Here is a 23,481-nt window from a genome sequence, read left to right as displayed (position 1 = left end):
ATTTATTTGTCTACTGCTTACAAGTGATAAACAGGGGACTTGTGTTCTCACCTCATCGCTGTTCCAGCGGTTGGACACTGTGGGTCGAAGTCCTTTAACACACACCACTTCTAGCATATCTTCATAGGAGGGGTCAGAGGGCACCATCTCATAATACGGCAGCTGATAGTCCTCCACAATACCTGAACAGAGACAGAGGAGCAAAAACTGATGTGAACTAACCTGGAAAAGCTTTTTTTCGGAACTGAACAGGACTGTGCTGACAGAGGAGGACACACTTTTATCTGGACAAGTCAAAAAGAGTTTAGAAAGTGTGTGTGTGTGTGTGTGTGTGTGTACCTCCAGTGACACAGCGTCTGGCCATCTCCCAGATGACAAGGCCGTAGCTGTACATGTCGGCCATGATGTAAGCCTGGAAGTGGTTCTTGTTGAGGCTCTCGTCCAGGACCTCAGGGGCCATGTAGCGCCTCGTCCCCACCCGGGTGCTCAGAGGGATGTCCACCTCGTTAGTGTCGCTACGGCAACACAAACAAGAGTGCTGTCAGTCAGTAAATTCTTGCTGAAATTCTTCAAATATTACGTACAATTCCTACATTATTTTTTGGTTGAAACTTTACTCCTTCCATCCCGTCTGTATAAAATAACACCATCAAGTTAAAATCAGCTGACAGCGAACCTGTTGAACTTGACAGCGAGGCCGAGGTCAGCGATGCAGCACGTGCCGTTCTTCTTGATCAAGATGTTCTTGCTTTTCAGGTCTCGGTGGGCGATGGCCGGTTTGCCCTGCGTGCCGTAGATCTCGGTGTGCAGGTGGCAGAGGCCGCAGGCGGCTGAGTAGGCGAGTCGCAGCAGAGCCTGCGTGTCCAGCGTGGTCAGCTTCAGGTAGTCGTACAGAGAGCCGTTCTCGTGGTAGTCGGTGATGAGGAAGAGCTGTGTGAAGGCGCCCGTACCTTTAATGTCGGCTGCGATAAAGCCTGCAGGAGGGAGGGAGGGATGATTGATAGGTCAGATCTCCACTGATGAGCTGTGGCAAGAAACATTAGCATCGGAAGAAAACCTTGTACAGATTTAATTACAATGGATAACAGTATTTGTGACTACATATAAATCAGGTTATGTCTCCTCTGGTCCAGAGGGTGGTCACAGATGATTCAGATGATCATGAACCAGACAAACTCTCCTTGGGAGGGAAACCTACAGTAAGTATACTGGAGGAGAGGCAGGAGCTACAATAGAAAACTTTATGTTCAGCTTTATGAAAACAGGCTCTTCATCACAGCTTCTATCACAGATTTTTTTTTTATTCTTATTGTCTTTTGAATTTTATATTGTTTCCCAGTTTATCCTGTTTTCACAAAACGTGGACAGTCAACGCTTCAAGTCCTCATACAATGATTAAACTGACTCAGTAAATGTCCATTCTATTCTCACGTTAAGTGGAGGTGATGAATCTAGATGGTGAGCACGACTGAAGAGACTGTTTCAAACACACACACTTCTAAATGCATGACTGCGTCTTCACTACATCCCGCCACAGTGTTGTCTGCCTCTGCTTAACAGAACGTTGTTGTGGTGTCTCATTAGTCCTGACAGACGACATGCTGCGTTCACTGTCATTAGTTTAAATCATCGACTAAATAAGAAATCACTGGAGGTATCGATCAGTCCCTCAGGCTCGGTTTCCCTGACGGCGTATGTCGCTTTGAGGCGGGTTTTACATATTAGTATTTCATGTTTCATTTATATGAGAAAAAAAGGCTTCAGTGAGGAGACTCGTTCTTGATTGACTGATATTTCAGGAACTTCGTCTTCAGATTTTCTAAAATAGTCAGTGTTTGATATTTAGCATTATGTACAATGGGCTTCAGTGATGTTTTCAGTCTAATAAACTCATTTGACCAGCAGGGCCTAGTTACAAAGATATTAAATATAAATGTTTGTATTTTGATTACAATGACTTAAAAACACAATCTGTTGTCTCATTGTACTGAGAGATGAATGTGATTGGTACCCAGGATGTTTTCATGTCTCATCAGGACAGTCTGGTAGATCTCCGTCTCTCTGAACCAGCTGGCTTCCTCTCGGGTGAAGAAGACTTTGACGGCCACCTTCTCTCCTCTCCAGCGGCCCAGCCACACCTCACCATACCGGCCCTTACCGATCTGGCGCACCATCTGGATCTGCTTGGCGATGGTTCGTTGCACCTGAGGGACACACGCAGTGAGGCAGAAGGACAAGATTTTATGATGAGTCATTTTTAAGTTTTATTAAGATTAGGATTTGAGTCACACAAGCAAAATCTCAACTGCTGATTCACCTCTGACCTCCTGTCAGTGGAGTGTGTCAGTTTTAGTGACACATTGAGTTTTAGTAGCTTTTCTGTCCTTTTCCTCTGGCATATTTTTTAGCACAGTTACAGTTTGTGTGTGTGTGTGTGTGTGTGTGTGCGCATGCGCACTCTCAGTGTAGTACTGTACACCTACCAGCAAGGGGAGCCCTGAGCCGCTGCCAGAGCTCTGCGATTGGTGAATGAGATCTTTGAGGGACTCTCCAGCAGGGATGAAGACTTCCTGCTCCAGATCCTTGTGATATCGCTGACGCTCAGTCTGCCACTTATACCTGACACATACACACAATATTACATTTCAACAACAGTTTAGTCTTGTATTACAACCTACAGTCACTTCAACATACAGACCAACTGTTTTGCATGCAGGTGGAAATATTTTGCTGGGTGTGTTAGCCAGTAACACAGGACACACTGCACAGACAGAGGGAAGAATGAATTCCACTAAATATCAGTAAATTCTGGATGCAAATGTCGTGCAGTCAGTCAGGAAGTGAAAGTCAGTAAGTACTGACTAAGTTGTTGTTTATTTTTTTTCAATATTTAAGTTTAAAAAGTTTGAAGAATAATTTTAATGTGTGTTTGCTACAGGGGATGGATTTACTCATTTTCACCTCAAAAAGTTTTTCAAGAGTTTTTCTACTGCAGTCTAACAACCTGATACACCTGCCTGACCAATCACAAGTCAATCACAGCTGTCAATCATGACATTTTACCTGCTTTTTATTACAACAAATAACTCATTAAAACCAAAATGATCAGTGAAATAAACACATGAACATAGAACTACCTAAATGGACAGAAATCATATTTGGAAAAAATTGTATTTGCCATGTACTTTGATGTTTTAGTTTGGCTCATGTTCCATCCACTAACATGGAGGGGGCAGGATTTACGACCTATACTGCAGTCAGCCACCAGGGGGCAATCAAGATGTTTTGGCTTCACTTTTGAGGAACTGTCATTTCGTTCATCTTTTTACAGTCATTGCTTCTAAGAAACAACAACATAAGAGTTGTAAACATGAAAGTATAATCATCCTGTGTCATCAGAGAAAACATGGACCCACAGAGGGAAATCAGTGAGTCCAATCTGATGTGTTTATTGAACTTATCTGGTGTCACAAAGCCTTTGAAGAAATAACAGATTATGAGTCCAAGACGCTCAGTTCCCAGTTTATTAGGTCCACCTAACTACAGTCCTACAATAAATCCTCCCTTCTTGAAAAAACCCCTCTTGGTAGCCTACATGTTTTTTACATTTGGACAAACCACCATTAAAAGCATGTCAAATAAGCTATTAGCAGTTGCTGTTTGCAGTGTACCCATGGATGTACAGACAACTGTCAGCTGATTACTGTGATACTGAGGAAACCTTAAACATACGATGATTTTCAGGCAGGTTCTGCAGATACAAGGAGCATCTTTTTGATTTTGAAGCAAATGCATGGATGTTTATTCATGATGGACATCAGATAATACTATCCTCTGCAAGTGTAAGTCTCACAAAATCTAAAGATATGAGAAATATAAAGTTATAAATAATTTGTCTGCTAAAACTAAGATGAAACTGTGAAACTACTGAATGGGAATTAACTGTAGGTCTACATGACAGACAGACATTTCCATCTCTAAATCTAAATCTTAAAATTATATTATTCAAGGCCTTAATATCATCTGAGTTGTGTAAGGTGTTGTGGATACTGTACAGGTGACGTCCTACCTGTAGTAACAGATCACGGTGACACAGATCAGAGTGCAGCAGCACACCGTCATAGAGATGAGGAAAGCCAACCAGTGGGGGCTCCCTTCTGAAAAGACCCCCGAGGAAAAAACAAACAAACAATGTGATTAACTTGGGTTGACCTTCACCTGATAAACACCTGAATCACTCAGCTGGTCAGTAGAAATGTTACCAGAGGGAGCCTGTGGGGGGAGGGTGGGCTGCAGGTCTCTGTTGCAGAAGTCGGTGTTGCAGCACTCGATCGTCCTCCTGGTCTGCGCTTTGGGAGAGTCCTGTCAATCACACCAACCATCCAGTTAATCAAACCACATGTGTATTACCATGTTGTGCTCTGTTCATACGCAACAGGAGCAGTCTCTGAACTTTTCTGATCACACCTTGTGTGTGTGTGTGTGTGTGTGTACCTTGCACTGGAAGTGTGAGCCTTCATACTTCATGCAGCCGGAGGTGAGGATGGCCTCTCCATGCTCATCCTCCTCAATGATGGCAAAACACTGACCATTAGTCCTAAGGAGACAAATACATCATCCATATGTATTAATAACAGTGAATCTAAACCTGCACTAACTGATATTATGGCCCCTTTTAAGTTGATATTATGATGTTGTTTCCACATCCAGTAGTTACAGGAAACACTATGATTCATTTGGACTGGTGTTTGTGTCCCCCTGATGAAGTCCAGTATTCCCTCTTCTTTAGCTCTGTTTTTGGTCTTCACTAACTCCTTAGGGAAATATCTGGCTCTTTAGCTGCTAAATCCTCCACTATCTATGTTAACTACCAAGTCTCTACCTGTGTCTGTCTGCTGTTTGTTGCTGAGCAGTTAGTGAACAGAGACTTTTTACTGCTTCTTCTCATGTTTTCAAATGTTGCTATGAGTGCAGTGAGAGTCAGCAGAACAGTAAAGTTATCATCCAGAAAAGCAGAACATGAGCTGAAAAATGCAGTAAAGCTGCATAGAAGTGAGAAAACTGGTAAGTGCACAATCAAATGATTCTCTGTAGATTTTTCGTGTGACTATAAATTTGATCAGTCGATAAATCTGCTCTTCCTCTTAGGTTCTGTTCATACTGCTTTATATTTTGTATATTATTTTGTTTATTTTGCATATCTATCACAACTTTATTACTATTATTATTATTATTATTGGTTTATTATTCATTCTGCAGAGTTGCTTATCAGTTACATATCTCTATATGCATGTTTGCTACCGCTTGTATATCTGTATAACTGCATTTTGTTATACTAGTACTTAAAGTGTACAAATACAGTACAAAACAAATCTAATCTAACAATTGAACACTAGTCACCAGCTTGATCCTTCTTTCCTCTGAATCATTCTGCTGTCCTCAGAGTGAAGCTATTTCAGGACTCTCAGGCAGGTGGGTGATGAATTCTATCAGAGATTCTACTGCCTTCTACTCTGCTGTCTCTACTCACTGGCAGGTGTTGTTCGTGGCATCTTCAGGACAGTGTCCAGAGCAGTAGCAGCTGAGGAATCGTGCGGCGTCCTCGGGTGCGATGGTGGAGTCCTCGCCGGGTCGTCGAGCCTCAGGTTTCACCCCTGTCCCCTGCAGGACGTGGTCTGGGTTCTGACCTGCAGCTAGATGGAGACACACAAGCTGAGTCAGAGACAGGCTGTTTAAACAAACTATTTATAAGCGTCGGTCAACTCAAATTCGAGGTGATTAGTCATGTGTTATTTTCTTGGTAGTGGTTTTAAAACAAAAATACGACTTTTTTCCTCCTTTCAATCAAAATCACTGACATGCTCACAGTACAATATTCACCAGCATGCTTTGCTCTTTCAACCAATGGACAAAAAAGGGTTACAGTTCTTCAACCCCTTTTGATTTGTCACAATCCTGTTCTACTGGTTTTTTGCTTTTTCTTCACGATAACACATTTTTGGACTAAAGCTTAGGTAAATTTTGTTCACTGGAACCTTGTGTTGAAAACGTGGTTGGGTTTTTAGCGCTTCATGTGGACATGAAGCTTCACTCACCAGAGACGGTAAGGAGTAACCTTTCTATATGCTAACTGGCCATAAATGGAAAACAGGTGTTGCAGTGACGTGAAGATCCTAAAATGCTTTGCACAGAGAGACTCAGGACACTTGGAGCTTTCAAACAAAACAGATTTTGTCAAGATTGTGACAAGACTGAGTCTGATACCAAACAAAACACACTGCTAATGCTACCAAGACCAAAGAGCACAAACAAACATCATCAATTACACACAAGTTAAGTTTTAAATCCTGTGCTCTGGGACAGGATGGAGCTTGGGGAGCAGACTCCAGGTCAGATTTATCAGAGTAACCTTTTCTGGAGGTGTAACATTCCTCCACAATCAGCTGGACAACAGTCTGCACGGAGGCAGAGAGGAGGAGGAGATGTGATGAAACTCCATATAAGGACCACAGGCTATTTATACTGACCAAAGACCACTTCACCAACAACTGTGAGTGTGTCCTGCATTAACCTTTACATTCTAGGTGTTCTTGAGACTCCATAGTAAAACCCAGATTATCAGTGAAAACTTTTACTTCCACTTGTTTTTGTTCACGGTCCTGCTTCCAGTCACACTGAGTTTCCTCTCAAATCAGTAAAGTTATTTTCTTGTGTATTTGTGTTTTGCTTCTTTTTATATGTATATTCATTTTGTATTATTAATTTATTACATTCCTGAGAATTTTTGACATACCCTAAAGGAAATCACAATTATAAATCACAGAAACTAATACTATTCCAAGTAACCTATTATTCTATTCTTCAATCTGCCCATCCAAAGATACTTGGCTGATAATAAGATATCATGACAATAGTTGATTAGTTTTCTGTGGTTGGACAAATCAATTCAGATTCATCAGAGAGCAAAAATATTTCTTATTTTCTTTTTTATCAAAGCAACAGAAAAGAGATCAGACAGGGTGGAGGAGAAGTATAACTCCCTCCATCCTTCTGCATTCTCATACAGCTCTGTCCATCCCTCTTTTATCTCCATTCCTTCTCTAATCCTTTGTTTTTCTTCTCTCCATCTTCTCTCTTTCTTATCCCTTTATTCCTTTTTTTTTCAGTTTCAGGCTTTTACATAAACACGTCTATCTCATGCTTTCCTTTCCTTCTCTCGTCTTTAACTCAGAGTAAAAACACTTGAGGTGTGCTGACGTGCATGTTGTCATGTCTGGACATGAACTACCTGCACACCTACAATTTGAGCTACCCGGTCGCCACAGCAACAGTCAGTTAGTCTGTCTAGGCCCTCCCCTGATGTGTGTCTCTTTCTTTCAATATGCGCACAGTAGTCTTTCCTCAGAGTAAAAACTGGTGCTGTGGATTAGAAACTGTCCTCAGTGTGTTCACAGGAGAATCTAACAGACATCTACTGTGACTCTACTGACTGGAACGCAGACTCTGACTCATGTTTAACAGATGCACAGAGATAAAAAAAAAAAACAGGAATCATCTGATGTCGCCTCACTGCAACTCTTTGATGAGCTGATGACATCTACATCACTGAGCTGAGTCGGCAAACACAGGCTCACTCTGCAGCTGCAGGACTCAACCTAACAAATCCAAAAGTCAGAGTTCATTTCTTTCAATTCCAATCAACTCTTGATGTTTCACTTATGTCAGATATTTAGTTTTGTGCAAAGGTTTTAAGCACTTAAAGTAAAGGTGCTTTACAAAATAATGCCATGTTGGCAAGTAGGTTGTTCCAGGAATCTTGGAGAACTTTGCCACAGTTACTCTGTGGATACAGGCTGTCTCAGTGTCTTTTGTCTCTTCATGTAACCCCAGAACAATTCCTTGATGTTGAGATCAGGGCTCTGTGGGGGCTGGACCATCTGTTGCAGGACTCTTTGTTCTTCTTGTTTCTGAAGATAGTTCTTTATGACTCTGGCTGTATGTTTGGGCTCGTTGTCCTGCTGCAGAATAAATCTGGGACCCATCAAATGCCTCCCTAATGGGACTGATGATGAAGAATCTAAACATCTCAAGAAACTCTTGCTCAGAACCAGTGTTCAGTATTTATCTTGAGAAGTTGAATTTATTTATTATTATTATTTGGTTTCCTTGAATAAATAATTGTAAAAAACACATTTCCCAGTTCTAAAACTATAAACCAAAGAATGTATTTTATTTTTCCCAGCAAATGTAAAATGACTAAAACATGACACATCTATATTCTTTAGGTCTACATGCTCAACATAGTTGAGTAAGAACAATAAAACCGCTTACAAGGGCGTCATTGTTTTGCATATTTAAAAAGAGAAACAAGTCCCATGCAGCTACACATAGACTGTCAGAAGCAGATGATTCAACTAAGTACAGTACATCCCTTTTAATGATCACTGTGAGCACAGACAGGACAGAAACTGAAAGTCTGCTCACTAGATCATCAGCACTGTTTGTGTTGACAGGACATCAGCCTGGTATCTGCAGACAGCTGTTAGCTGGTGTTCACTCGCCAGAAGGGACACACTGAATAAAGCAGAATTCACACACTCCACTTCCATGGCCTCACATCTCATAACCAGAGATAATATCTCTTCAACAAACACAAACTGAGCTCAGATCAGTCTGCAGTGAGTCAGCTGGCGGGTCCACATACTGTAACTATTCCATGTCGCAGTTCATAGGACTGCTGTGACTCAGGGTGGCTCTTCTACATTACTTTTTAACCTAGAAACTTTTTGTGCTAGTTGCAATTATGGCTGTGACAATTATCTTCATTACTGATTCACCTGCAGAATAAAGACGAAGAAAAAATGACTAAAAATGAATTGTCCCTATGTTACGTCCTATCTGAGTTTTCTAGTCAGTGAATGGCAAAGAGCTGCAGGCAGGTTAGAACTCCACATGGTCCTTTAGGCTATGCGTGGTTTTACATTTAAAATCTGAAGCTTTAAACTGCTCAAAAGAACAACATAAAAAACTGAACAATGATATCATCACTGTCTAGACCTGAAAAACCTCTCAGACTGTTTCCTGCCATCCCACCTCCCGGTCAACCCACTGCTCTGATTGGCTCTATAGTCATGACTGACTGGGGCCAGGAGGAAGGAGCAGTAAAGGGATAGGGGGTGTGTTGAGGCTGGAAATGGCTGCTGTTTCTGTGTGTGTCCATCCACATGTGTGCTTAATTGTGCCGGCAGTCAGAGTGGAGACTGAGGTCTGGCAGAGAGCACGCTGGGTAATCAGACTCCGTCCATGTGCTCTTAAAGTCACAGCATTGCTTCAGTTCTTCAGACTGTTTATTTACATGCAGCGGTCTGAGCATCCACCGGCAGCAGCTGTCTGATACAACACTGTGATGTGCAGCCAGACGGCCTTCAGCTCATCTAAACATATGACCGGTCGCAGAACCAGCAAAAGTGGACGCTCAGTTTTGGGTGTTTTCACTCGGTGTGGTCCGCAGACACAAAGTTAGCTGCTCTGCTCTGGTGCAGAGAAACTTTACGACTGTGAGTTAGTCAATGATGACTCACTGGGTGCAAATATGTAGAGTAATAAAGATGATAAAAGCTTTTCAAATGAAAAGATTTGCTGTTTTTCTTTTCTTTGTGGCTTTGGGATTTTTGGAACAAAACACAACGTCTGAGGCCCAAAAATAGCGAAAAATACCCGTTATAACTTCCTACATCCTGCAGTGACGTCTTTGTGTGTCTTGTTTTTGTCTGACTGAAAGTCCAAAATCCAAAGATATTCAGTTTTGATTTATGTATGACAAAGAAATGCATCAAATCATCACATTGAGAAGCTGGGACCATCAAATGTTTTTTTTTTTTTTTAATAAAAATGTACTACAGTGATTTTAGATTATCAAAAAAGTAAGAGATTCATTTCTTGTCATTTAACAAATCTATCAATTGACTAGTCATACAGAATTCTTTTAATTTAAAAGATTAATCAATAATGAAAATATCTGTTAGTTGCAGTATATTATGACTTCAATACAGGAGAGGAAATACTGACTGTAACTTCGTCAAAAATGACATACTAACTGCAAGTATGTAATGTATTAAAGATGATTACACTTAGCAAAGTAAAAATCAATAGAGCTAAAATGGTCAGTCGATTAATGGATTAGTCAATTGAAAGAAAAATACTGTGCCACTATTAGGAGAACTATACAATCATTTCTGTTATTTCGAGCAAAAATAGTGACAAACTGCCAAATGTTCTCTGGTCCAGACTCTTCAGATGAGAAGATTTGACATGTTTCTTTCTTATATGTCATTGTAAACTGAAATCTTTGGGTTTTGGTTAAATTAAAAAAAAAAAAAAAAAACATTTAATGTTACTTTGGGCTCTATAAAACTGTGATGGACATTTTTCACTTTTTTTCACAGGCATCAGACAGAACAAGAGATTAATAGGAAAAATAATCAGCTGGTTAATCACCACTGAAAATAATCATTAGTTGCAGCCCTAGAAATCAAACACTCAAGCAAAATGACAAGGGAGGAAATTAGGTGGAGATATGGAATAAAGTATGAACATTGTTTAAATCAGCAGAAAGTAATGTGGGGGAGCAGCTGGGAAAAGCAGGCTAGAGAGCACTTGCTTTATGTTGTTCCATGTCCCAATAACTGCTGTGTAACACTGAAAGTGGACGCTCTGTTTTGGGTGTTTTCACTCAGTGTGGTCTGAGTAAAAACGGAGACAAACTTAGCTGCTCTGCTCTCATGCAGAGAGACTTTATGACTGTGTGTTAGTCAGCAATGAGTCACTGTCTGCAAATATGTAGAGTAATAAAAATGATACGATCAACTGAAAGCCACAGTACAGCAAAGAATATTGAAATATGCTAAAGGAAAATTAACATAGAGATAACAACAAACCACACTGGGTTAATAGATATAACAACTTCACCCAGGGAAGGAAAATGAGCAGTAGGTGAAAATAAAATAGAGAGAAATGCCCTTAACTGTCACACCAAGATCAAAGTTGCATCTTCAGGAAGGTCTTGTTTTGTTCAAAATTATTCAGTTTAATTTAATTTACGACAAGGAAAAAGAGCCGATCCTCACATCTGAGAAGCTGGCAACATGAAATCTTTGGTATTTTTGCATTTGCATGATCAAACAGTCATTAATTTATTTTTAACTAAGAGATTAACTGACTAATTGTAAAAGTACAGTTTTACTCAAGTATCATAATCCTTCACAATCTATCATATTCTAAACAAAAATCCTGTTTCACATGTAAAATCTGAATTTGTAAAGTCATTTATACCTTCAGCTATCAGATAAACACAGTTGAGTACAAGTACATCTACAAAAAATAAAAAGGGTTAGGTTAACTAAAGATTCTTCAAATGTACTTAAATACACTCAGCAACTGAGTGCATTCACATAGTTACATTCCAACACTGGTAGAAAGGAATGTGGTCGAGCTGCTGCTAAAAGCAGACTGGGGAGTGTTCGTTTTACCACCTGCCATATCCCAACTGCTGAAATGAAAAGTACAGCAGAGGAAGTGAAGTGTGTATCAAGGAGAGTGGGGTCACCATATGAAGGTCATTGTTATCTACTCTTTTGCATTGGAAACTTCCTAATCACACTCCTGCCCTGAGGTGATAAACTCCACCCGTCTGGTCCACCATGCATGATTAAACAAACAAATGAAATGTAAATACTGTGTAACATTTGCCCTGCAACCAGGAGTCTTCGACTGTTGCACTGACATCACCTTCTTAAACTTTCCTAGTGATGGATTTACCACCTTCAGGATGTGTGCCCTTTAGCAAGAACATGAATCTTAGAAGCCTGATAGAGTTCAGTGGTGGAGGAGTAAGAGTCTGTCACCTGCAGCTGTTTCAGCTCACTGTGACTGTTTCGGTTTTTGGCTGGACCAGCCCTAGAAACATGATGACTTAGACCATTGGTTGGTCATTTTCATTTCAAATTATCTCCTACATTAGCATTTTTTGTTTCTTTATATGTGTGAATAAATTCTCAGTGTGTATTTGTGTTTGCAGGCTTGACTGCATCAATTTGCACCTTTGAGGGAAAAATAAAGCACTGAATACACTTTACAAACAGACAAGTTTTAAGTATGCTGGGAATCTCTCACACATCCAAAGTGACACCTGCTGCTGCTGTTGTTGCAAACAGGAACAGATAACAGGAGAAAAGAGGCAGAAGAGAGAACAGATCAGTTGTCAACCACTCTGAAACCCCAAGAGAACGATCAGTGTCACTGCCCTCTGCTCTGCTCACTCCTCCAACCTTGGAAATGGGATGAAGAGAAAGAGCAAGTGAAGGAGACATGGGAGAGATTATTTCTCTGCCCTGACAGTGTTAGTACAGCCTGACAGAGAGCAGGACAGAGAAGAAGCCACTTTTCTCTTGTTACGGGTCGTCATCACTTCTGCAGGTCGAGAGGAGAGGACGACACACCCTGGACTCAGATGCACATCATCCTGCTGATGGTCAGAAAATGTGATCGAGAAGACGGCTATCAAATCCACCTCTTTCTCTGCACGAGTTCTGTCACCTCTCTGTCCCTAAGTACAGTCACTGCATGACCTGCACTCAGTCAAAACATCCATTCATCAGTCTTAATTCAGCACTCAAACCTTCCTGGCACTTTCATGCTTCCCTGCTTCCAAGTGACTAAAGTTGAAGTGAGTGAAGGGCAAAGTAGTTGTATAATCACATCTGCACCTGTAGAGTAAATTCAGGTGACTTTAGTTTGGGTTTGAGTTCTGATAACTTTGTTTTTTGTTGTTTTTTTCTGTAATGTAGCAACTCAACAGAAAATGGAACATCTGAATTGGCAGCAGCACTCAAGCCATCTTACTTATGTTAGGCTTTTATTTTGAAGGCCTCACTTTTCCTGACTAGTGCTGAAATGATTTGTCGATCAACAGAAAATTTATCAATTTATCAATCAACTAATTTGATCAATTTATCATTTAGAGAATGCATTCTTCTCTTCTCAGATGTGAACATTTTCCAGTTTCCATGGTCTTTTATGACACGACACTTGAAAAATATCTATATAAATTATAAATAAATTATTACTTTTTTTGAAAAGTAAAAGACAGATATATCATTAGTTAGTTGTTAATTGCTGCCTTAATTCTTATTGCATGTGCCTCATATCTCATTGATGAAATCAGCTGTGTGGTGTTCAATGACTCTCAGTCTTCACAGGCTGTGACAGAAAAAGTCCAGAGAGGGGAAATAAACACTGTTTCAAAAGGGCGAGTATGTCTCCAGAGGGACTGAGGGATATTTCCGGAGAACAATGGCTGTTTGGAGCATTTAGCACCACTGACAGCTCGTACAGTGCCATACAGGAAATGGTTAATGTGCAGCGGGGAAGTGAGAGCGGCAACAATCAGTTGAACAGCTTCCTGCAGGGAGGAGTGGTGGAGAGTAAAGAGGGAGAGTTTCTGAGGGTTGATACAGCTGCTGAGAGTGGAAACCTCTTATTTAATGGCGTGTTACATGAATGTGGGCTGAAGCTCGGGAACTGAGACCCTGGTGTTTACTGGGATTTCTCACGTAAATCTGGCCCTGTTCATCCAGAAAAATAACTAAAAGAACCACACACGTTTTTCTGTTTGTCTGTGTATCTTTCCAGCCTTCTGCTATTTCCTCCATCTATTTTTCATGCTATGAAGTTTAAAATGCGGTAAAATGAATGTCAACCAAGTGCAGAAAAAAAGTTGTTTGCAAAAGATAAAATATAAAGGCAGCTCTACAAGTGAATTGCTAGTTTACAGTAGATAATACACAGAGTTTTTTGAATAATAAATACAGCAGGTAAGATGACTCACACTGCTGTTGTTGTCACTATGTTGTTTTCTATCTTTTCTGTAGTACTGTATTCTAAAAGGAAAAGGGTGTTTTTATGCATCATGTCCTTTACTGTGATGCAGTGTTGTTTGTTTCACATTTCAAATAAAATCATCATTTATCCATTCATCCCTTTCTTCTTCTACTTTTCAAACTGCATTGTCCCACCATGATGCTGCTGCACTGACCTGATTTCACAAGGACACTTGTTTTTTTTTTTTTATTTACCCTCTGCAGCCATTTTTACATTTTTCAGGCCATTAAAACCTCTGATGCAGCAATCAGACCATCATGGGAAAACACAACTCCACACTAAAACCAATGCAGGGATGCATTAATGCTTTTACATTAACAACAGATTAACTTGATTTCCAAACATTATACTGTGTACAAAAACACACAGCCAAAGTCAACAGACAGAGGTGAAAATGTGAACATAAGAGTGGGAAAATGACTGAAAGAGTCTCTCCCTTTCCTCCACAGATAAGTGTGTGTGTCACAGATATCAAAGAGTCTGACTCAATCACAGTCAGTAACACTTGGTTGAGCACTGCCCTGTTTTTATCAGTCTGCTCAGTGTGTTTGTACATCAGTGACTGGCAGGTCAGAAGGTGACCTTTCTCATGTTCAGAGCTGCACTGTTATCACTCCCACCACCGTATTTGTTTTCCCTTTAAGTCTTTTTGCTACACAATAAACTGGCATTTTTCACACCCCAAAACTGAGCTTCACATTCTATACAGCACAGAAAACACTCCTTGCTTCAGATAAGGGAAAAAAGTATAGGGTAGTATCTAGTATTCACAGTTTGGTTGAATAAATGAATGAAACATACAAACAACTTGAGATTAAAAAAGCTGACTGTGTAACAGAGAAAATGTAAGGAAGGAGTGCTGCTCTGAATGAAAATTCCTGGAACTTTTTTCCCCAATTGAATCCTCTTTATTGTTTCCACAGGCAGAGGTTCATTTCCAAAGTCTCTCCATTATCAGCCAATTGACACTCAATCACAGCTTTAACAAAAGGCTTATGATACAGATCTGTGTGTACAGGGAGGGGGGTACTGATTACGAAGGAGGGGCATAATGACTTTTTATGCTAATGTAGTGTGTTAAGTACTGCTTATCTCTCTGAATACAAACAAAAAAGGTTAATGAGTAACTCTATGTTTCGAAGGAAGCTTATGAAAGAAAAGTGACCATTCAGAGAGATAAATCAGAGTTATGAAGAGAAAGGACTGTGGCTGTGAGGGACAGATCATCATGGCTAAGCTTGATTTTGCACAGAAAGCCTTTTACAGATCAAGTAGTCACAGTCAAACTAATTTCAGGTCAAGTAACCACACAGAAAAGAAATCAACTGTGCTGACATGAATATTAGACACCATACAGTAAAACATGAAATACCTCCATTAAAGTGGAAAGTAGAGCCCACATCTGTGTATGAAATCTGCTTATTGGTTTACTTCTACTTCTACTACTTAAATCTAATTAACTTTAGCTTTCACCATTTGTCAGTAACCAAAGTCATAAATAGCTCCAAGTCACAGGTTGAGTTCTGATCTGTGATCAGCTGTGGGAAAGAAGCCAGAAATCCTACAGTTTTTAGTGGCAGCTACTGAATGAATCAACATCAACATAGATGAAGCTAGCCTAACTAATGTTGCTAACCTGCAGCTCTAACCTGAAAATAAGCTGAGCAGCAGTGGATCACAGATTACTGATTACTGACTAATAGTGATTGTTGTGAAACAGTGAAATAATAGACGGAACAAACTGACTTTTACGCCTTTTACACTACAGTTTCAGTTACACAAAAGTTACAATTAACATTAATTGTCTACATCTGATATAATCTACTGCTGCCAACACTGCTCATTCTAACCAGAGAAAGGTGGTGTATAAATGATAAGTTTCTAAAGTTACCTGACTGTTTTCTTAATTGGTCTTTTATAATAAAAAACAATGAATTCCATAATAACTTCTATGAGATATTTGGTAGCATCACAGCTTAACAAATCCAGATATTTTGCTGACCTGGAAGCAGATCTAAAATGGACAGCTGTGATTCTTGGCTGTTTTACAGATGAATCAGTCTCAGGTTTATTGCTGCAGTAAAGGCACTCTGCAGTGCTACAAAACTGTTTTCAGCATACCTTTGATGTGCAGTACTGCATGAGTGGTTTATCTATTACTTACCCATCTGTGCTTATTTTATCTAAGTTGGACTGATACTTTAAATTCGTGCAAATGATGAAAATCTGCTTCGTCAGGGCTTTACAAAACAAACCATAAGTTTCAAGTGAGGAGTGTCTGCACAACTCACTGCATCAGGTGATGGCAGCACAGATTATACAACTTTTTGACAGAGATGCCTGACAGATGCACAGAGATCACATCTCATTTAAACAGGTCAGTGCGTTTCTAATTCAAAACTTTTAAAAATTGAAATTTAGCTAAACCTTTCCTATCAATCTGATTTTCTTTCAGCCTAAACAGCCTTCTGTAATATTTTGATCGGTTTCTTAATTTGTCAAGAAACGGGGGAATGTGATTGGATCTTAAAGATAAACCAGTGCTCCTCAATAAAGGAATTAAAACAGAAAAAAAACAAACAAGTTTGGATTCAAATGATTGAAAGATCAGAGCAGATAAATGGATTTAAAACTTCTTACCGTCAGCTCTGAGGGTCAGCAGGAGAGCGGCGGCCAACACAGCCAAACAGAACGGTAGACCTGCCATCCTGCAGTAGACCTGGACTGAGACCGGATCTGGGCCCAGACAGTTCCGTGCTCAGTGATGAGGCAGTTTCTGATCAGCTGGTCCGTGTGCTGGACTGAGAGGAGATACCCCAGTCCTGATAAAACTCTATAATCCACAGCAGGAGTCAGGAAGTTGGGAGGAGCTTGAGGCAGCCTGAGGAGGCCTCGGACTGAAGGATGGTCAGGTGGAGGACAAGCAGGAGGGATGGAGGGAGGAGATGACACAAGGATGGGGTTGAGGTTTTGGAGGGTAATATCACAATATCAGGTCCTCCTCTGTCTCACTTGCTCTTTGGGTCCAAAACCCTGAGGAAGGAAAAGACAAACAACATTAAAACTGAGTTCAACCACAGCTGTTTAGTGAAGGTTTTGATCCAAAGTGATCACCAGATACATGTAAGATACATGTAAATTGACAGTGGTTTGGTTTGGCTGGGTGATGGTTCTCCCTTTGCCCCCACCTTCAGCACGCTGTGACCCAGTGACCCCTGCAGGCCCAGCACTGGCCTCCGACAGTCCAACTAACTACCAAATTATTTGTCCAGGGATGTTCAGCAATTACAAGTGCTGGCCCTGTGCAGCACTAATAACGGCATGTCGCAATTAGTGGGCGCCAAGAGGGAGGAAGGAGGGGGGAGGTAGGACGATGTGCGGCCGGCGTCTGTCACTTTTCATTTGCCTGGGGGGGACAAAGAGGTCCGACCTGTGACCCACTTTTCACACATCTTTGGCGGAGGAGGCAGAGAACAAGACACACACACAGGACACTGTACAGGCTGAGGGGAGTGTATATGAATGTGTGTGGGTGTGCATGTGTGTATCATTTAAAGTGAAGGAGAGCATGGTTGATGTTGAGAAGTTAGGGAATGAGTGCATGAGTGCAATTAATATATATATTTTATATTTACAACTATTTTTTCCTAGACAATCAGATTGCATGACGCAGCACACACAGTGAAAGGCAATTTAAATCTATTCACATGCAGGCAGCTATGTACCCCGTTTTTTCAAATGGTTGGATTAAAGTTTGGATTAAAAAAGGTTTTTGCTAAAATTGACACTTGCTCATTATGAGTTGATGATCTTTCAAGCTTCTGTAGCAGCAGTACTAAGTGTTTACTACAGGTCTGATAAGGCTAAATAATACTCCACAAAAATAAATGAACTGCCTCCTGCAGCACAGTCACAACAATCCCATCATTACTTTAGAGATGTCTAACATCTCCTGACAGCCTGAACATCTTATAACCAACAGTACATCAAATAACAGTGAAATTTAAGACTTTTAAATATGTTTTATTGGCTTTTTATTCATTTATAAAAACTGAATTAAGTGATTCTTAAAACATTTTAAGATCTGCAGATCACTGATCACAGGTAGTCAGAAGTGAGTATGTGTGTGTATGAGGCAGACATTTTCAAACTCAGGAGTACAGATAAGGAAGTGTGCACAAGAGACAGAATGAAATAAAGAGAGGGTTAGGATGTGCATGCAGGGCAGTAAATGAAGGAGTAAGTGTGTGTAGTATGAGAGAGAGGGAGTGTGTATGTGTGTGTATATGAGGGAGCTACAGAAATACACACACACATAAACCTGTGTTGTTAACAGAAAGTGGAAAAATCTTCACCTCACTGCCATGACAAAACCTGAAGTTTGTTTTTTTGAATCTTTGCTCCATTTAGAGAGTGACAACAACAACTGCAACAGCAGCAGCAGCAGCTCAGAGATAACACACACAAAGACACATTCAGACAGAGGGAGGGAGGGAGGGCAAGACGAGGCAGGCTCAGGAAGGACCGTCTACTGAGAGCCCCCACGGCAGGAAGCATGCCTCCTCCCATCTTCTTCACACACACCCTTCCCAAAATCATCCAACACATTCACTTCCCTTTGAAAACATAAGGTAAGACATCTGTGCACACACACATACATACACACACGCGCGCGCGCACATGCATGCACGCACGCACGCACGCACGCACTCACACACACACACACACACACATACACACACACACACATATATATATATACAACTAGTGATTGACATGGAGACTCTGTGCCTTAAGGCTGGAATAATCAGACATCACACAGTCACACTACAGGCTGAGAGAGTCATCAGTCAACTACCAATTAAATAGCAGAGAAATAAAATGTTCATACATGACACTAGAGGCAAGATGAACAGAGACAGATTCTCCAAAAGCTAAACCCTCTAGGTGTCGGGTAACTTTCTCTCCTGCTGCACCTCCTCCTCCTCAGTAGAGACAGGTTAAAACTTGTCTGATCCTTCAGCCTGCTTCTCAGTCAAAAAACAAACGCCTTCTTCCCCCAGTAGAAATTAACAGAGCTGATTTAGTTTAACGCAGATTCCAGTGTCTCATTTTCTCTGACTCATGTTTTTCAGATATCGACTGCTAAATTAATGATGGTCATTGCAGAGGTTAAGCTGTTTAGGGCATTCAGATCCTGCAAATGATCGAGGTAGCATTAGGAATATTGAGGTAACAATGCTTGTTACAATGACTTGACAGATTCACCTGAGGTGTTGTTCCTGACAATTAAGGATGGACAGATGGTTCTGTCGAGATGAGGTTACATGGACATAAAAATGCAAATACTTTTTATATTTCAGTTTATTGCACAATGAAGTGATTTTTCACTCCTGATACTTAATGTACATTCTGCAGATAATACTTCTGTACTTTTATTTAAGTGGGACTTTGAATCGTAATAAAGATTTTTAACATTGTGGTATTGGTACTTTTACTTATGTACAGGATCTAAATACTTCATCCACTATTACAGAACAGGGAGCAGACTTTGACAGTTCATTCATTATGCATTGTTTTAACTTAATTTTGAGATTTGTGGACACAATTTTTTTGAAACCACAACTTTCCCTCATGCCAGTCTGACGTGTGCTGGCTGCTGTGGGGCTCAAACCTACATCCCTTCCCTCCAAACATGACCTGTGTCCAATGGTCCGTCCTGTCTTGTCTCCCTCCTCCTCAGGCCTGTCTCCTCAGTTAACAGCAGTTAATGTAGCATAGCTGCTCCAGCTAGCTCGACGTGACATCAGAGTCTTGGAGGAGGAACATTCAGCATAACGGGAATGAAAGGAGGTATTGTTAGCAGTTCCACCTGTACAAAATAAACCGCCCTTATAGGGAATCGCTGAGCCATAGCCAGTCCCCCCCACCCCAACAGGGGAAGGAATTTGAGGTCACACCTCTCCAGGGATGCTGGGAAATTTGGTGGGATAGAAACCCAAGCAGTGGGTTAAGACTTGTAGAAGAAACAGAGCTCTTTGAAGGCTTTTATGGAAGCTGTCTGCTTCTGGGTATAATAACTTTTCATTTGGCTGGAGAGGTAGCCGGCTATAAAAACTATTATGTAAAATGATATTACATTGCCATGGCTGGTGGCTCCTACAGCAGTCTGCATGAAGAGCTCAATAAAGGAAACACACCAAGTTATACTGTGATTACTATTATTATTACTAGGATTAGTCTTCTCTCTAACCACAGCCCACGGATTTGTTTTGGCCAGTGTAGCGCAGAGCAAGGCACTAACACTGCAAGGGCTAGAGGTTCAATTCCCACAAGGGCTATTGCTAGATATTCATCATTACTTGTGCCAGGAAAGATTTTAACTCGGTACATGACCAAGAAACTTGACCCAAGGTTCACTTAATAGATTTTTCAGCAGCTTTCAACCACCAAGCAAGTTTCCTTACAACTTTTTTTTTTTTTGGTCAGAATTTTCAAGGTCAAGAAAGATTTTAGATTTAGGGTTGAAATGATGTCTCAACTAATATCAGTCAATTGACAATCAATCAGCTCTTCAATAATAATCAAATACTCATTTCAGTCATTTATCAAGCAAAAATAGGCAAACATAAGATGGTTACACTTCTGCATTAAAAGGTAAAATCATGGGAGGTCAGCAAGAACATGAATTTATCAGACCAAGTAGTAACTTTCAGCATTTGACTACATGTTCACTTGCTGCTACAGACAATATGTTTGGTACTTCTCCTGTTAGAAAACTAAAAAACACTAACATTTGCTGCAAAAAATTCCTTCCATCCCTCCAAATGACTGACTCCCAAGGCTTCACACAACAGAGAGTTACTCACACCTATGGCCTACTGGTTTAACAGATTCTTAAGACAATGCTAACTTTTAAAAGGTAGTCTTTTTTGAAAAAAGGCTTTACAATATAAATGTTGCAGGGTTTGTTTTGGAGAGGACCTTTCTGTGCTGCAGCTCAGAAGCAGTTCCAGCTCCTCATGTCCACATCTTATTTACTAACTTTACAGCTCCTCAAAGAACTGTTAAAATGCTGTAAATTGACACTGGGCCTAGCAAAGGAGGGGTAGTAGGGGAGGTGTAGCCATTAATAATCCATCCCTAATACTTTTCCCCACCCCATCCCCAAATGGACGGCAGTATCAGGGGCCAGACATCAATAATCAAGCCTTAACGTGTCTCCTCTTCCTGCTCTGGAAGAACGGCGGCAGACTAAATAAACGACGCAGAGGCCTGATTGGAGGACCGGCGGAGACCAAGAGCCCCTGAGCTCCACAAATAAATGCAGTAATGAGGGAGATTGGGATCAGTGCTGGTGGTTGTGGGGAATATTAACAGGGAAGCTGAGATGGACTGTTTGCATTTCTGTTTGTTTTTATGTATTACCGTTTCATCCCCAGCTTCTCATCTGTCTGGTTATGAACATTTTTTTGGGCTGTGACTGTTATGTGTGAATTTGATTATAATTTAATGATTAATCATTTTTGTGTATAAAATGTCAGAAAATAGTGAAAAATATCCATAGCAGTCTCCTAGGGCTTAAAATCTTTAAATGTCTTTCTGTCTAAAACTCAAACATATTCTGTTTACAATGATAGGAAAACAGCAAAGCCTCACATTAGCAAAGCTACAACGAACAAATGTTTGGGATTTTTGCATGAAAAATAACAAAAGCAATTATTCCACTATCAAAATAGTATAATATGAATGGTATAAATATATTTTGTTATATGCAGTAATAAATCTTTTGGAAAAAGATAGATAAACTAGTTTTATCTAGTGGAAACAAAACTTTTGGAAATTTTTTTATTTGATTGAGGACTTAGATTATCACAGGACTTAATGAGAAGATGGATTTTTCTCAGGTATCATGAAACTTGTGATATGGTCAAAAGGCCCAAACCTTGAGTGGTTTTACTGACTATTTTGTCATATTGTTACTTTCATGTGCAAACAGCAAAACTAGAGTCTGCTTAACTGTGAAGGTAAAGCAGGAGTTTGTTGAAATCTGATGGACTTTTCCTTTTTCCTCTTGAGAGGTATTCTGTTTTAGAGCTTTGGGGGATGTATCTACAATTTGAGTGCCTTTTTAAAAATGTCTCTGAAGTGACAGACATGAGCAATCCACCAGACTACACACATACTTACTCATTTGTTCACATTAATGAGGTTAACCAGTAGTGTACGGAATAAGGTAGACACAACTGAGTGGGTCTAAAACACACACATCCTTAGATGCATGTTACTGGATGCCTCTAACACAAGCTTTCCCAGAACACTGAGGCATAATAAAAACCATATCAAGTTCAGGCGTCTTTGTTATTTCACTTGAATGAAGAGACTGAAAATGTGTTTTAGAATATCATCTTTATGTTTGGTCTGTTCTTCCTTTCCACCTCTCCATCTGTCTCTCCACCACATCACCTTTCCTTTCAGGAATCTTATTTCCTCTTTTTTGTTCTCTTTACCTTTAGTTCATTCCCTTCCTCATTTCTGTCTCTTATGTTCTCTCTCCCTCCCCCTCTCACTTCTTTCCTCCCCCCTTTTCCTCATCTTACCTCCTCTTTCTTCCCTTATTCTCCATTTCCAGTTTTCTCTCTCTCTCTCTCTCTCTCTCTCCCCTCTTCAGTTTTCCATCTCCCTTACTTCTCTCCCTCCTCCTCCCCTTCTCTCCCTGCTGCTTCTCATTTCTCCTCTCCTCTCTCTTTCCCCTCTCTCCCTTCATCTTGGCCCCATTCCCCGTCCCCTCCAGGGGCCCCTCCTTGCAGGCGGGCCTCTGGGTGCTGCAGCAGCCTCCCGTTGGTGTCGGCGCCCTGCCCGACATGCCTTTCAGGGCCTGAGAGACTGCAGGCCAGACTTTCTGGCTCCACTGCCATTGTTTGCTTGGCTGCTCTGTGCCTCATCCCCAGCGATGGATTAGCATAAGAATACCCAGAATACCCCGAGCTACGGTGAGTGGCGCTGCGGGCCTCTTCCTCCCTGCATCTTCTGCCTCTGTTTTCCTTCATCCTAACCTTCCTCCTCTTCATCGTCCTTTATTCAATCTCTATCTCAAATGCTACATCTTCCACAGCGGAGTTGGTTAATGACAACATTTAGAGGATGATTTTTAAACCATCTTAAAGCAACAGAAACACAGGAAGTTCTAGGTGATAACACTGGAAATTGAACACACAACCCTAAGAATGTCTTGCTTAATCTGATCTCTTCAAAAGAACTTAATACCTGTATGATGGAAATTATCTTTGCTCAATAAAATGTAATGTTTAGTTTAGAATTATCATCAGAGGGTCAGAGGGTAAACCTCAGGATTTAATTATATTTGATCATTTGATGAACTGCTTCATTATTTAAGTAATTCATCAAATATTTACTTGTTTCAGCTTCTCAGATGTGAGGACTTCAGCATTTTCTCTCCATTTTATTTATTGGATATTCAAAACTTGTGATTTTAATGGTTTGAAGATCTGTTTGGGCTCCTGTAACTTATGTTGTTTAACA

At 40.5% G+C, this 23,481-nt stretch overlaps 1 protein-coding gene across 1 annotated transcript in view; it reads right to left on the bottom strand.

Annotated features, from left to right (window-relative positions):
- The window catches only part of bmpr1aa (bone morphogenetic protein receptor, type IAa), a 52,523-nt gene that overhangs the window by 4,887 nt on the left and 24,155 nt on the right, over window positions 1–23,481 (bottom strand). Inside the window, exons 3-12 of the mRNA XM_018694612.2 lie at window positions 16,579–16,971; window positions 5,531–5,693; window positions 4,495–4,597; window positions 4,263–4,362; window positions 4,070–4,157; window positions 2,484–2,619; window positions 2,012–2,204; window positions 677–974; window positions 340–515; window positions 52–182 (exon numbers count right to left, since the gene is read on the bottom strand). Coding sequence (XP_018550128.1) covers window positions 52–182; window positions 340–515; window positions 677–974; window positions 2,012–2,204; window positions 2,484–2,619; window positions 4,070–4,157; window positions 4,263–4,362; window positions 4,495–4,597; window positions 5,531–5,693; window positions 16,579–16,645 — 1,455 coding nt within the window. The 5' untranslated portion in view covers window positions 16,646–16,971. The remainder of the gene's footprint in view (window positions 1–51; window positions 183–339; window positions 516–676; window positions 975–2,011; window positions 2,205–2,483; window positions 2,620–4,069; window positions 4,158–4,262; window positions 4,363–4,494; window positions 4,598–5,530; window positions 5,694–16,578; window positions 16,972–23,481) is intronic.

Source organism: Lates calcarifer, linkage group LG16_LG22 (assembly GCF_001640805.2).
Source record: "Lates calcarifer isolate ASB-BC8 linkage group LG16_LG22, TLL_Latcal_v3, whole genome shotgun sequence".
In the NCBI taxonomy this organism is placed as follows: domain Eukaryota; kingdom Metazoa; phylum Chordata; class Actinopteri; family Centropomidae; genus Lates; species Lates calcarifer.
The sequence above is the reverse complement of the archived record's forward strand: the minus strand, read 5'-3'. Positions and strand labels throughout refer to the sequence as shown.